At 47.1% G+C, this 15,182-nt stretch overlaps 1 protein-coding gene across 1 annotated transcript; it reads right to left on the reverse strand.

Moving 5' to 3' along the window:
- Positions 1-1,079: 1,079 nt before the first annotated feature.
- LOC123094902 (sex determination protein tasselseed-2-like) lies at positions 1,080-2,262 on the reverse strand. Its single transcript, XM_044516772.1, has one exon. The coding sequence runs from the start codon at positions 2,228-2,230 to the stop codon at positions 1,220-1,222; it is 1,011 nt and encodes a 336-aa protein (XP_044372707.1). The 5' UTR covers positions 2,231-2,262; the 3' UTR covers positions 1,080-1,219.
- Positions 2,263-15,182: the final 12,920 nt, after the last annotated feature.

The following is a 15,182-nucleotide window of genomic DNA, read 5'->3' on the forward strand; positions in this document are numbered from 1 at the left end:
ATCCATCCAGGATCGCTCCCTCCCTGAAGATTCCGCATACCACCAGAAAAGAGACGACAACGTGCGCCACTCAGCTCCCCCGATCTTTGTTTCCACGATCGGTCTCATCTCCACAATCTCTCAAAGTAGTAATACCAATCCTAGATATCCCCTGCCACAACCAAAAAATAAAATAAAAAGACGAGTTCTTGCTTGGTTCCTGCTGCGCGTATCTGAAATTGTCGTTGGTCAAAAACGTTGTGTGTATGGGCACAATAACCTTTCACATTGTGTCGTTGTGACCACTGACCAGCATTCCCAGTTTTATTTTGCCAAAACCCCAGATTATTACTACCGATGCGGTGAGCTTCGTGAGCGTACGTAGTGTTGCGTAATGCGCATTGAGGTCCCTACACGGCTGGGCTGCTGGAACGCAGACGTGGCTGTATTCAACTTTTAGGCCAGCCATCCCTTTTGTCCAGTTTATATATTCCGCCCTTCAATCTTTTCGGTCCATTTTGAACTCCCCATGGAATCTGTCCTACGAACTGTATCGCGTCTTTTTCCTGGCTCGGAAACCCGCACGCAGCTGCTTCTTCTTCAGCTCCACCAGCACAAAATTGTTTCAAATCGACAGATATATTTGCTCGGGAAAACCGCATTATTGGTGCCATAGTTGCTGCTTGTGCTCGCCAATGGGCATATACAAACTAGCAACTATGTCAAATCTACAGATAAATCGCACCCTGGGAACCAGCCTACCCGTCGCCTAGTTGCCAATTGTAAATGTAGTACAAACTATCAACCATCCCAACTCTAGCGGAAGAGAATGTGTGTGCGGCCCAAAATTTTCCAGTGGCCCGTTTGATAATCACAACTGGTTGATAAAAGTACATGCATGTACAGTGTACCAAGTACTAAAGGCTGCAAGCTAGGCTAGTCCTAGTAACTGATTCACAGTAGGAGTACTTACTGTACTTTCCGTCTCAGATGGTAACGTATCTGCTAGGCTGCTAGCCAGAGGCCAAACGATTGGAGCGTTCCAGGACACAGAGACGAGCCAGAGAAATGCAACACGAAAGCAACAATGCTCGGACGAATAACACACTGAATCAATCAACCAATTAACCGAACGAACCAACCAAAGAACTTGAGTACAGTTATTGCAGACTAAACAATCATCTTTGTTCCTCCTACTGATCTACGTAGATGCTAGATGCGAGGTGGGTCATGTGATTTTTCACAGCCCGATCAAGTTTCTTGAGGTGGTGACGCCGCCGTCCACCACGAGGTTGTGGCCGGACACGTATCTCGAGTCGTCGCTGGCCAGGAAGAGCACCGCCTCGGCGATGTCCCTGGGCCTCAGCGTCGACCCCTTGAGCGTGGCGAGGCTCCTCACCACCTCCTCCATCTTCTCCACCTCCTGGTCGCTCGGCACGGCCACCTCCAGGCCGATGTCGGCGTCGGCGTCGTCGGCGGCTGACGCGTCGTGGCCCTGGCGCCACGCGTTGATGAGCATTGGGGTGGCGACGCCGAAGGGCGAGACGCAGTTGACGCGGATGCCGTGCGCGCCGAGCTCGCAGGCGGCGTTCTTGGTGAGCCCCACGATGGCGTGCTTGGAGGCGGTGTATGCGTGCGGGCCGAGGCCGCCGAGCACGCCGGCCACGCTGGCGATGGAGACGATGCTGCCGTAGCGACGGGCCATCATGGCGCGCCCGGCGTGCTTCATGCCGAGCGCGGTGCCCAGCGCGTTGACGCGGAGCACGCGGTCGAACTCGCCGGCGTCGAACGTGAGGATGCTCTTGGCGGCGCTGGTCTGCCGGCCCAGCACCCCGGCGTTGTTGCAGAAGACGTCGAGGCGGCCGTAGCGCGACACCGCCCGGTCGACGGCGCGCTCCACGTCCTCCTCCACCGACACGTCGCAGCGCACGAAGCCGACGTGCGGGCCCAGCGAGGCTGCCAGCGCCTCGCCGGCGGCGTCGTCGATGTCCGCGATCACCACCTTGGCGCCGTGCTTGACGAAGAGCCTGACGATGGCCTCCCCGATGCCCCGCGCGCCGCCGGTGACAATGGCCACCTTGCCGTCCAGCCTCTTGTGCATGGGGGTGGGGGCGCCGCTGGCGTCCCACCCAAGCCCGTGGTGCGACGGCGACATGGCGGGCTGGTGGGCCTTCTCCGGCATGACGTCCAAGGCAGGCATGGCGGTGGCCGTGGCGTGGTCTTGCGCGTAGGAGGCGAGGCTAGCGCGCATGTACAGGAGCCACAGGTAGGAAGGAAGTGTGTGAAGCTTGCTGGTTTATGCAGGGGAGTGCAGGGCGGGGTCTACTTATAGGCGGGCGGGGCGACTGGTTGTACGGCCAGCTCTCGCGGGACTACACGTAATTCAACGCGTACGTAGTCGTTGCTTGTAGCCTAATGAAAAAGTTGTTGCTAGTAGTTCTTTATCGTTTGATTCGTGATTAGCCAAGCAAATACTTTCAGTATGTGGCGAGCGGTTCAGCAGAGGGTGCTTGTACATGGCTGTCTGGCTGGCTCTGGTGTCATGGTCTTTGCAGCCTTGTCTAACTCGATCTGGTGTGAGATTATTCAGTACCGGCGGATCAGCACGGAGAGCGACACTGTCTCTGACCGGACCAGATGTCTCCGGTCCATGAGGGAGAAAAAAAAAACGAGAGAAAACAGAGATGTTAGCGCATTCCTAGAAGCGAACGCGAGGGCGTGACAGGAAGAGAAGAGCAACTAGCAAAGGCAAGGCCGAGACCGAGGGGAGAACCGCACACGGTTGGGCGGACGGATCGGATTGACCGCGGCTTTGTGTATGGGGGGCGGGTGGGTCGTTTGGACCGCCGGAGAAATTATGGGTTCCGACGACCGTACGTGGGTGGGGTCGGTCGATGGTCTTGGCTGTCTTGAGCTGATGCCGATGCGTGAGCGTGACTAACTCAGGGCATGTACAATGGTTTTATCTTAGCAATGCCACGTAGGATAAATGATGAGGTAGAGGAGAGAGAAATCATAAGAGAAGGCTTGTCTTCTCTTAATTAAGAGAAGGCAAGAGATGATCTCTTAGCACAATATGTCTCACCATATTTTTAGGAATAACTAGTTATTGAAGATAAGGCTAAGAGATGATCCATTGTAGACATGTTTTTTTGTTATCTCTAAATTACATGCAAGATTTAAGATAAGACCGATTTATCAACCATTGTACATGCCCTCAACAACTAGGACGGATTTCAACAGTGTGGACGCTCGCAAGATTGAGGAGCACGAAACCGATGCCCTTTTCTTTAAAAAACAATTGTTTTCGTGGGACTTTTACATTGCATCCTTGAGACTATGACTATGAGAGGGTTGCTTGCTGGGTTAACCCCTTGAGAGGAGGGGAGGGGGAGAGAAGAGAAGACATTGTGTTTGCTTCGACTTTCGGCTCTCGACTTTTCTGGCTGGGTAGTTGCCGACCGGAGCCCAGGTTCAACATACTCCTCCTCCTCCTCCTAATTCTACGTGCGAGAATGGTTCCTACGCAACACCATCCTCCTAAAACCTCATTCATCGATCGCTTTACTAACCTTTTTTTTTGCCTTTACTAGTAATTTAACCTAAAATAAAAGAAAAGATCAGCCTTTTATTGCCTCTCCTCTGGTTGGGCTTTACGGTTCCTTTTCCGTATAAGACTGTGCTAGGTCTGATTGATCATTATACCTAAAAAAAAATATGATATACAACTTCCTCCAATCGGTATTAGTTGCGTATTTAGATGTGTTTTAGTATTAGATACATTGGTTTGAGCGATAATCAATATGGATGCGAAGGAGTGTCTTTTTTGTACCACACTTTGATAGAGTGACTGCTCTTCACTGGTATCGTATGGTCTTAGTATCATATGGTCTTAGAACTTTTCCCAACTTGTATGTACATCCCCTCGCTTTACCCAGTGATCGAATTAATCACCTCGCTTAATTGACTCCCGGTGTCCCAAATTTCTATCCACAAACCCAACAGCTCCATCACACATTCATACGCACATTCTGATCACTAGATTAACTGCATCTAGTCGGGCAATCAGCACCATACTACCTATGTAGACGCCACGTGTGTGTTCATCATGTTTTGCATTCACTTGATGCTTCATTTTGAGTTAATAAAATCTATTCTTATTTATAAAAGAATCGGGCAATTAGTACAAAGGGACATACATATACAGTGCAGAATAGTCTTTTTTTTCTCTTGCGAAACTGAATAGTCTCCTTTGAAAGAGAGAATTCCGATGAAGAAGACGAATTTCAGTCCACCCCACGCCAACAGCAATCCAAATGTTAACCTCTCCCAAAGTCATAGGCGAAGAAGGCCACGAACCCTCCTCCATCTCATCAACCCCAGACTCCTGGTATAAAAACGGGCTTCGCCTTTCGTCGGGACCCGGTTGCAGACGAGCTAAACAAATTGACCAAATCTTGGCGTCACCGCCTAAGCACTTTTGCAGCTAGCGACCGGACAATTAGCTTCACCATGTACTAGTACTTCTTAGAACTTCATAAAAAAAAAGAGTAGTATTCCTTAGGAATACGTATATATCCCTCTCCCTTGCGCACGTACTTACATCAGTCGTATCCCGCACCGGGTACATGTATAATACCAGTATATGTACTGGTGACGTGATGCTGATGCTAATACGTACTGTATGTTGTCGACGTGGGGAAGCCAGGGTGTACACATAGTACTTATTGAATTTGTGTGAGATGGCGTAGGGACTAGGGACGTGGCGATTTCAGTAGACTTTTCTGAGTTATACGTACGAGTAGTATATTCTCTCGTGGAAGGGATGGAGACTATGGAATGCAGGTTAGTAGTTTCTTACGTGGACGAATCTGCTCGTATTATTTTTTGGCTCTTCCCCCTTGAACTATTGCTGCTTGCTCGCAGGTCAGCATCGCCCGGCTAGCTAGGAGCTAGCGAAGCATAGCCATGTTATGGCCAAGCCAAGTTGGAGCCAAGCAAAGCCGGCTTAGCCAAAGCCGGTGCAAAGCTAAGAGGATGCTTGGATACGTTTAGTCTCATGACTAAAAATAGGGGACTAAAATTTGATAGCCTCATCCATGCTTGGATACAAATACTAAATAGACTAAAATTGAGTTAATGAGCATTTATTATCCTTCAAACCCTTCAATCCAGAATTCGCATGTGTTAAAGGAGAAGAGTTAAATGAGGAGAGAGAGGACTAATCCATATTTTAGTAGGGTTCCCCTGACTAAAATTTTCTAGTCTCAAGACTAGTTCTAGCCTCTCTTTAGTCAGGGGTGGTTGGAACTTTAACTTCTAAAAGAGACTAGTTTTAGTCGGACTAAAAATAGTCCCTTGGATCCAAGCATGCTCTAAGCTCTCGAGTCAAGGCTAACACATGCATTATTGATGCCGAACAAGGACAAAATTGCACGGGAATTTAAGCTCCTAAATGCTCTGTTTATTACTGTCCTTAGGCCATGATCCGATGCACTTAATTATTAGGATTTATAATGTGCACAACTTTCTGCAGCATCACTGTTAGCCGTTCATGCTGTCCAGTTAATTTGCTTCGCCAAGACCATTACTTCAACCAGCTGGTAACAAGCTCACTCTGTAAACAAATGTATACAGAGGGAGCAGTATAACTCACTGCTGTTGATTGTTTGCCCTAACATTGTCAAGGATCTAATTTATGTTCGTAAACTATCTCGTGACAATCAAGTTTCAGGGCCGTGGTCGCCACCGCCGTTGCCACGGTTGCCGCCAAAGTCGTGTCCAGAGAAAGGAGTGCGGTCTCCGAGTCGTTGGTGGAGCCGAAACCGCCGAAGACAGTGAGAGCAGCAGAGCCCACCTTGGCAGCACGGAGATTGAGGTTGTATTCCGACGAGGTCCAACCCAGAGCGTGCAACATCGAAGGCAGGTAGCGGCACCGTGTCGTCGAGGATGGTGCGGATGGTGTCGAAACGGTGGTCGAGACCATGGAGGAGCTGCATCGTTAGATCCTAAGGAGAGACCGGGTTGCCGATGTCGGCGGGGCCGTCCGCAAGAGTCTTGAGGCGGCGGGCGTAGTCGGAGATCGTCATGTCACCTTGCTTGAGATTTGTCGTACTATCGTGTGAGGTGGAGGTAGCGGGCACCTTGGTTGGCGAGGAAGTAACCGTGAATGCGAGAACAGGCCCTGTACGCGTTGACGGTGAAAGTGCTAGTTATCGACTAGAGGGGGGTGAATAGGCGGTTTTTATCAAAGTCTTCAAAATGTGGAAGTTTCGAAGACAAACAATAGAAATGCCCTAATTGATATGCAGCGGAAGATAAACTACAACAAGCAAGCCATAGTCAAGTATGCAATAGCGTTAATATACGAAGATTAATAGCAGCTAAGTAGTAGGATTAGGATGGAAGATAGTATGAAGCCAATCAACAACAGTAGTCAAGCAATGAAGTCAATCAGATAAGACAGATAAGCAATGACTTCACGAAGACAAACTCAAGGTAAAGGAGGGAAGAGATAGAACCAGTCACTTGTTGAAGACACATGATTTGTTGGACCAGTTCCAGTTGCTGTGACAACTGTACGTCTGGTTAGGGAGGCTGAGATTCAACTCAGAAGACCGTGTCTTCACCTTATTCCCCTTGAGCTAAGGACACTTAGTCCTCGCCCAATCACTCTGGTAAGTCTTCAAGGTAGACTTCTAAAGCTTCACAGACTTCGTTCACCCGGCAATCCACAATGATTCTTGGATGCTCAGAACGCGACGCCTAACCGGCTGGAGGATACACAGTCCTCAAGTGTAATAAGTCTTTAGGTCACACAGACAAAAAGACTTTAGTGATGCCTAACACTCTTTGGCTCTGGGTGTTTGGGCTTTGTCCTCGCAAGGATTTCTCTCTCAACGGCTTCGAGGTGGGTTGCTCTCAAAACGACAAAAGCCGTAAACTAACTCTGAGCAGCCACCAATTTATGGTGTAGGGGGTGGGCTATTTATAGCCACAAGGCAACCCGACCTGATTTGTCCAAAATGACCCTGGGTCACTAAGGAACTGACACGTGTTCCAACGGTCAGATTTCAAACACACGCGGCAACTTTACTTGGGCTACAAGCAAAGCTGACTCATCCAACTCTGGATAAGATTTACTCTCATTGTCTTCGCTCGAAGACATAGGATTTGGGTTGAGCATCACTTCAGTCACTCTGACTTAGTTCACTTGGACCCCACTTAACAGTACGGTGGTTCCTATGACTCAACAAAGAAGAAAAGGAAACAACGAAACCACACAGTCTTCGCACTCCATAGTCTTCACGCAATGTCTTATCATGTCATAGTCTTCAATATGAATATCTTCTCATACCACCATTGTCTCCAATGTCTTCATACATTTTTAGGGGTCATCTCCGGTAGGTAAACCGAATCATTGAGGGACACTACCTGCGTTATCCTGCAATTCTCACAAACGCATTAGTCCCTCAACCAACTTTGTCGTCAATACTCCAAAACCAACTAGGGGTGGCACTAGATGCACTTACAATCTCCCCCTTTTTGGTGATTGATGACAAACTGGTTGAAGTTTTCAACGGGGATAAAGTATGTGAAATTGTAAAGGATAGGAAATTGTCTTCATAAGTAGCAAGGGCTCCCCCTGAAGATGTGCATATAAGTAATTTTGCTTTTGGAATGCAAATGCACATGGCAGGTTGTACTTGTGGAGATCCACTTCAACTTATGAAGATAATTCATCATGCATGAAATGATATAGCATATAGGATGACATGCATAATGAAAAATGGATGTCTGCGGGATGATCTAAGTGCGGAAGTTATCATCGCACATGCAGAATTTATCGTCGCATCACAGTAAAGCAAGTAAGTAGCAGACGACCATCAAGTTTAGGTGTTACAACTCAAAGAACCAAATGTTTTAAAAAGCAAGAGTTGTAAGCACGAGGCAAAATATAATGCAACCGCCCATATGAACCCGCTTGAAGACTATCAAACTCATACGCTTCTCCCCCTTTTGTCAGTAATGACCAAAAAGGTTTGAAGACATAGAGCATCTACTCGTCCTCATGAGGAGTAGTTGAAGCAGCAGGGTTGTCGTTGTCGTTTGGCGGTGCAGACGAACTTGGTGCAGTGTCGATGCGTGTAGAAGTAGGAGGTGGTGAAGTAGCATCATCTTCGTCATCGATCACTCTGGCATTGACAGTTGCTGCGGAGGAAGAATATTCAGAGTCTTCAAGAGATGGAGTACAACGTAGGACAGCAGTCCGTGGAGGAGTGGAGTCAAACTGAAATCGTTCATTGAAGCCATCGTCTTGAAGATCTGCTTCAGCACTAAGTAGGGCCAGGCTCTTCCATGATCGCCGACAAGTTTCATGAGCAACAAAGGCATTCTTGGTGGCAAGGTTACGAATGCGATTGACATCCACCAAGAGGCTTTGCATCTATTTCTTGAGCCAAAAGTGATGTTTATCCTGTTTCTGATGAAGGGCCATAAGAAGTTCTTGGTCATTGAGAACGCGAGAACGCTTCCAAGGCCTTTGGGCAATGGTGCTTTCAGTGGCTTCAGTAGGTGCTCGATGAGGCAGACGAGTATTTCCAACCAATGGATAGATTCGTGTGGCTGCTTGAACACCTTCTATGGGTTGAGTGAAGCTTTGGTGCTCGACATTCTGAAGACAAAGAGGCTTCTTGGCAGGGTCAGGGTATATAGCTTCAACTGACATATCAACCTCTAGTAGGAAAAACACATGATTGCGAGCAGAAGGTTGATAGTTGACATATGAGTGTCGCTTGATGAGGTGCATAACCCATGGAGCATAAAACTTCAGACCAAACAGATCAGATCCAGATGCAGCAAGTTGTCTGATGAAGAAATCTTGTGCATTGAAGCTGATGCCATTGAAAATGTAGAAGACCAAAGTCTTCATAGCTCCTTCAAGCTTTGCTGCTGATGAATGTCCTTTGATAGGCCATAGAGTTCGTCTGATGATGTGATATATGGTGCGTGGCAGATACTCAAGGTCTTCAACAAGGAACTATGTTGGATATTCAGCATCACGTGGCAAAGGCTTCATCATGCTCAACATTTGACTCATATTGGGTTCAGACTTATGAAAGATGCTTTCCAGAGCATTTCGGTGATTTTGACAACCAGGTTCATAGAGTTCTCTGGGAGTGGATATGCCTGTAAGCTCAATGATGTCGTGAGCTTTGGCTTCATGATGAACATTTCCTGTCATCCACTCGAGAATCCATGCATAGAATTGAAGCAACAGCTCTTCATTCCAGTGTTCTTTATCTGTGACAAAACTGAGCAGCCCAGCATCACGAAAGCAGTCAAGTGCTTCTTCTAAGCAGGGCAGTCCAGTAATGGCTTCAGTGTCGAGGCGCATATGAGAGAAAATGCGCCCTTGATCATACAGAACACAGGAGTAATAGCTTCGCTGCTGATGACTCCAGAACCGATCTGATGATATTCTTGGCTTCATGTAGGGGTTCTTCGAGCTGTCAAAGAATGTGTTGTGGCTCTTGAAGCCATTTGCATTGAAAGACCCTGGTGAGTTTGCAGTACCTGGAAACCTTGGCAGTCTTGGCTTGGGCTTCTGGACCTGAGGCCTATGCTCAATGTGATAGTCAAATTGAGGACCAGAGACATTAGGCGGAGGGATCAGAACGGGCCATCTTACTGTGATTAGCTCGCCATGGTTGTATGCTTGCTCGATTGTATAGGGCCGTGGTGGCGGAACAGGAGCAGTGGCAGCAACTAAGGCTTCAGGCTACACAACAGGTGCTTCAGGAGCAGTTGCCTCATTAGCTTCAGGTGCAGTGGCCTCATTAGCTTCAGGCACACTGGTTGGTTCAAGCTCCACATCAGCGTCAGCCATGACAGCGTCATCGGCTTCATTGTCGTTGGTGGTGGCAGCTTCAACATTTTCAACCTCCACTTGCTGAGCTGGAGGGTCAGGCACAGACACGTTCACTTCATGAACTTCTTCTTTTGGAATGGGGGGAGTAGGGACACGTTCTTCTTGTCGTTCTTCATCGGCTGATGCAGCCGGATTGTCTTCAGCAGCTGGTGCTTCAGACTCAGAGACATTCACAGCAGGAGTGGCTTCATCAGCTGGTTAATGATGCACTTCTCCTTCTGGAACGCTCGTAAGAGGGACTTGAGGCCTTGGTCCTTTGCGAAGCCTGCGAAGTGCTGGCAATGCCTTTGGAGATGGAGTTGGCTGGGCCTCAAAGTCTTCATCTTCTTCTTGCACGGGTGGTGTAGTTGGTTGTTGTTGTTGGTGGGGAGTACTTGGGGAATCTTGTTCTTGCGGGCGATCAGCCCATGAAGCATCCTGAGCAATTGGCGTCAGAGGACGACCAATGCTGATGATTTCGTTGTTCGTACGAACAAGCGATGATACCACATTATATTCAATTTGAGGAAGAACTTCATCATCTTCAACATTGTCATGATGACCAATGTCTTCAGCAGCGGTGGGATCAACTGCTGGAATCTCTTCAGCTTCAGGAGCCTCTGTGGAAGCAGGCTCATGAACAGTCATGTGAAGTTATTGGGTAGTGGATGCAGGACGAACCACTGAGATGGGTCCAACAACAAGGGGCTCTGTGGTAGCAGCCCGATTCTTCTTGGTCTTGCGCTTCTTCTTGGAGGGAGCGGCATCAGAGGCTTCAGTATTCTTCCTCTTTCTGGCTTCAGCCTCTGCAACCCTCGCCTTCTTCTGTTCTGAAGCGGTTGTGGTGACCTTTGGCTTCGAGCCAGTCATGCTACTCGGGAAGATAATGCGAGGAGCTTCTTGGTTTGAAGGTGCAGGTTGGTCAGCAGGAAGCTTCTTCTTTTTCTTTGCAGCCATCCTGGGGTCAATGCCAGGACGGCCAAGTGACTTGCGCTTCTCAGCCTCATTGTAGGCAAGCACACACTTATCAGCCAAACTCTTCATGCGCTCACGAGAGCCTTGAGCTTCTTGGCGCTTCTTCAGAAAAGCTTCTTTAAGCTCATGCAGCATGACCTTGAAGTTTCTGACGTCTTGAACACTGAGCTTCGCCACATGCTTCTTGAATTGAGCCTTCTCATAATCAATTTTGTTCTTCAGCTCAACAATGCGCTGAGCAAGAGCTAGCTCAGAAGCAATGGCGCCATTGAAAGAGACGCTGAGGCCAATGGGAAGCTACAAATCTTCAAAGATTAGATTTGGTGTGTCAAACCATTCATCAATGAAGTTATGGAGAACTGCCACATCAAAGAGAGGCAAGTTGTTGAAGATTTCTGCTTCTTCCTTGCTCTTTATCAGCTGCTCAAGGGCATCATCAGCAAGATCTTCATCACTGGACAAATCAATGGGCTCTTCACGCAGAATAGCAGCAGGAGTCAGAGCTTGATCAGTACGCCTGACAAGTTGCTTTTTCTTCTCCGTCTTCTTGGAGATACGGGATTGATCTTCAGACTGCACACTGGCTTCAGGAGGTGCAGTGGCCAATGGCTTCACACGAGAAGCTTTTGGAGGTGCGGCTGATGATGAAGCCTTAATCTTCTTTGGCTTCTGCGGCCTTGGAGTAGGAGCTGGGGCTTCATCAGAATCAGCATCATTGTCAGAATGATCCACTTTGGCACCTTGTACCAAGATGTAGGAGATGAGGCCATCAAGATTTGCAAAGGGGCCAATTCTGTTTTCTTCAGCTTCACGTGTGCCATCATCACGGGGAGCAGAGGGGCCAGGATTGAAGTCTAATCCCCATGACTTCTTGTTTTCCTTTGCCGAGGCCTTAGCAAATTGAAGGTTGCGCTTGAAGAGATTGTCGTCACGACACCAGAGCAATGATGATGGGTCGGCTTCTTCAGGTTGTGGTCCATGGACCATGCAAGAATAGAATTCTTGCGCAATGGCTTCAACTTTGTTCTTGGGGGGAAGGCCTCGATAGAGAATATCACCCCAAGGGCTCTTGATAGCGTTTTTCTCTGTGTACTCCTGGGTGACGAACTTGTACTTGTACCACTGTTCAGCCCAATAGCGTCAAATCCATTGGATTCGAGTTTTGCGCTGATTGTAATCTTCTTCACGATCCGTTTTATACATTTCTGCCAAATCATCAGGCAGATCCTTTGAAGTTCCCCCACGATGCTGTCTGCCACCCTTCCTGATAGATTTCTCCGTAGCCATGAACTTCAAATTGAATGGTTTCAATATGTTAAAAGGCTTCAAAGGCTTTCGCTTGCTGGTCAGACAGGAACTCGCTTCAGGAGAATCAATGTGTTGCTGTGAGAATTCTGCAAACGAATGCAGACTATGATAACCTAGGGATTCTCCCACGGACATGTACCTGTGACAGCATTAGAGATGCGAGGGAAGGGGAAGAGGTCATATGCATTCTCAGAAGATTTTGAAGATAAATCAGTTTGAAGACATTGACCTCATGTTGCGAAGACATTCACTTATATGTTGAGAGTCGATTCCAGAGTTGTACGAATCCGTGAATAAGTACAAGTGAGGAACCAAACTAGATAGGAAATCTAAGTGAATAGACTAGGCATTATGAGATGCAGACAGAATAGATCTAACATTGAGTAGGTAGAAACCACTTTCTGTAAATGGAATGAATCTAGAAAGATAAAAAAAGTGGTAAAAATAGAGTTATAATTACCGCACGAAGAACTGCTAGAAGGGATGAATAGGAGACCGAGCAGTTCAGCCCACCGTGCCCTAACTTGGCGGCGGAGGACACCTATGGCGACGGCGGAGAGGACGATGTCCGCGGCCGGCGTGAGGACGGCGTCGGAGAAGTTGCGGCAGCTAAGCGCTTCGTCGCCGGCGTCGTCGAGAGCTAGCGGTGGCGCTAGGGTTTTGACGAGGTGGAGAGGTGGAAGAAGGATTTCCTTACCGCAGGGGACACGTATTTATAAGTAGGTGTGTGGCACAGCGCAATTACGCAGGTGCCCCTATTTGTTCACATCCGTGGGACACGTGGCAAGCATGCAACATACTTAGAGTTGTCCCACGTTCCCACGCCCGCCAAGTTTGTCGGATGTTCATTCCGGCTTCTCCGGATATCGACAATAAAGATGAATCATTTAAATAGGACTTGATGTTTGTCTCTGTGTCTTCTGCTGACTAGGATGCAGAGAAGACATTCGACAGTTTCAATAGAATGCATATGATTTGGACAGATAGAGTTTGAGATAGAAAGCATAGAGAGATTAGGGTCCGATCACATTCACTTAGTTCAAAAGATTCAACTTGAAGACATAGCTATAAGTGAATGCTGTAGAGGACAGAACACCGGTATATATATATGCAATCAAATCATCATAGCACAGAAAATTATGAAGATAAATTGAAACTGAAGACAAACCAAATGCGAAGTCTTTGCAAAAGTAACGCCATGAGTGAAACACTTCAAACAGAGAAATTTGGTGGTGGCGTTACCCACCGTATAGGAAGTATTAGACCCAGACACGGCGCACAATTATCGTGGCGCTCCGAAGTCAAATTCCATGTTAATGTATTCACACTCAGAGTGTAAGTCTTCATTGATTGAAGATATACCTTGCTTCGTGTGTTGCACATCTAAGTCATCAACATGCATAAGTGTTAGGATGTGTGCCTGATCACAGGACATTAGAGGATTCCAAGATATTTAGCTCACACCGTAACTTGCAAAACCTTTTCTCATCCAAGGGCTTTGTGAAGATATCTGCCAGTTGTTCTTCAGTGTTGACGTGAATGATGTCAATATCTTTCTTCATGACATGATCTCTGAGAAAATGATGATGAATTTCAATGTGCTTTGTCTTCGAGTGCTGAACTAGATTGTTGGCTATCTTGATGGCACTTTCGTTGTCGCAGAAGAGAGGTACTTGTTTCAGGTTGATGCCATAGTCCTTGAGAGTTTGCTTCATCCATAGAAGCTGAGCACAATAGGATCCAGCAGCAATGTATTCAGATTCAGCAGTTGAGAGTGATACACAGTTCTGCTTCTTTGAAGACCAACAGACAAGTGATCGACCAAGAAAATGACATGTGCCTGGTGTAGACTTGTGATCCACCTTGTCACCAGCATAATCAGCATCCGAGAATCCAACCAGATCAAACCTTGAGCCCTTTGGATACCATAATCCGAGTGTTTGGGTGTAAGCCAAATATCGAAGAATTCGCTTCACAGCTAAGTGATACGATTCCTTTGGTGTCGCTTGGAATCGAGCACACATGCAAACACTAAGCATAATATCTGGCCTAGATGCACATAGGTAAAGTAAAGAACCAATCATGGAGCGATATACCTTTTGATCGAACTCTTTACCATTGTCGTCGGGACCAAGATGATGCTTGGCTGGCATTGGCATCGTGTAACCTTTGCAATCTTGCATGCCGAACTTCTTCAGGCAGTCTTTGAGATATTTTTCTTAAGATATGAAGACGCCATTTCTTTGTTGATGAATTTGAAGACCAAGGAAGAACTTCAGCTCACCCATCATGGACATCTGATATTGCTCTTGCATCATGTATCCAAACTCATCACTATACTTCTGGTTGGTGCAACCGAAGATTATGTCATCCACATATATTTGGCACACAAACAGTTCACCATCATATGTCTTCGTGAAGAGTGTGGGATCTAGAGATCCTGGTTTGAAGCCCTTACTCTTCAGGAAGTCTTTGATTGTATCATACCAAGCGCGAGGAGCTTGTTTGAGGCCATACAATGCTTTGTTGAGTTTGTACACCTTATCAGGATGTTTTGGATCTTCAAACCCAGGTGGTTGAGCAACATACACTTCTTCTTCAATCTTGCCGTTGAGGAAAGCACTTTTCACATCCATTTGATATAGCAAGATGTTGTGGTGATTTGCATAGGCTAGCAGTATGCGAATAGCTTCAAGCCTAGCCACAGGAGCAAATGTTTCATCGAAGTCAATTCCTTAAACTTGAGTATATCCTTGTGCTACAAGACGTGCTTTGTTTCTGATGACTTGACCATGCTCATCTTGTTTGTTCCGATATATCTATTTTGTGCCAATAATGTTATGCTTGCGAGGGTTAGGGCGCTTGACCAGTTCTCAAACATTATTCAGCTTGAACTATTGAAGTTCTTCTTGCATGGCTTGAATCCATTCAGGTTCCATAAAGGCTTCAACAACTTTCTTGGGTTCAGATATTGATACAAATGAAAAATGCCCATAGAAATTTGCTAACT

The sequence above is a fragment of the Triticum aestivum genome, chromosome 4B (assembly GCF_018294505.1).
Source record: "Triticum aestivum cultivar Chinese Spring chromosome 4B, IWGSC CS RefSeq v2.1, whole genome shotgun sequence".
Taxonomy (NCBI): Eukaryota; Viridiplantae; Streptophyta; class Magnoliopsida; order Poales; family Poaceae; genus Triticum; species Triticum aestivum.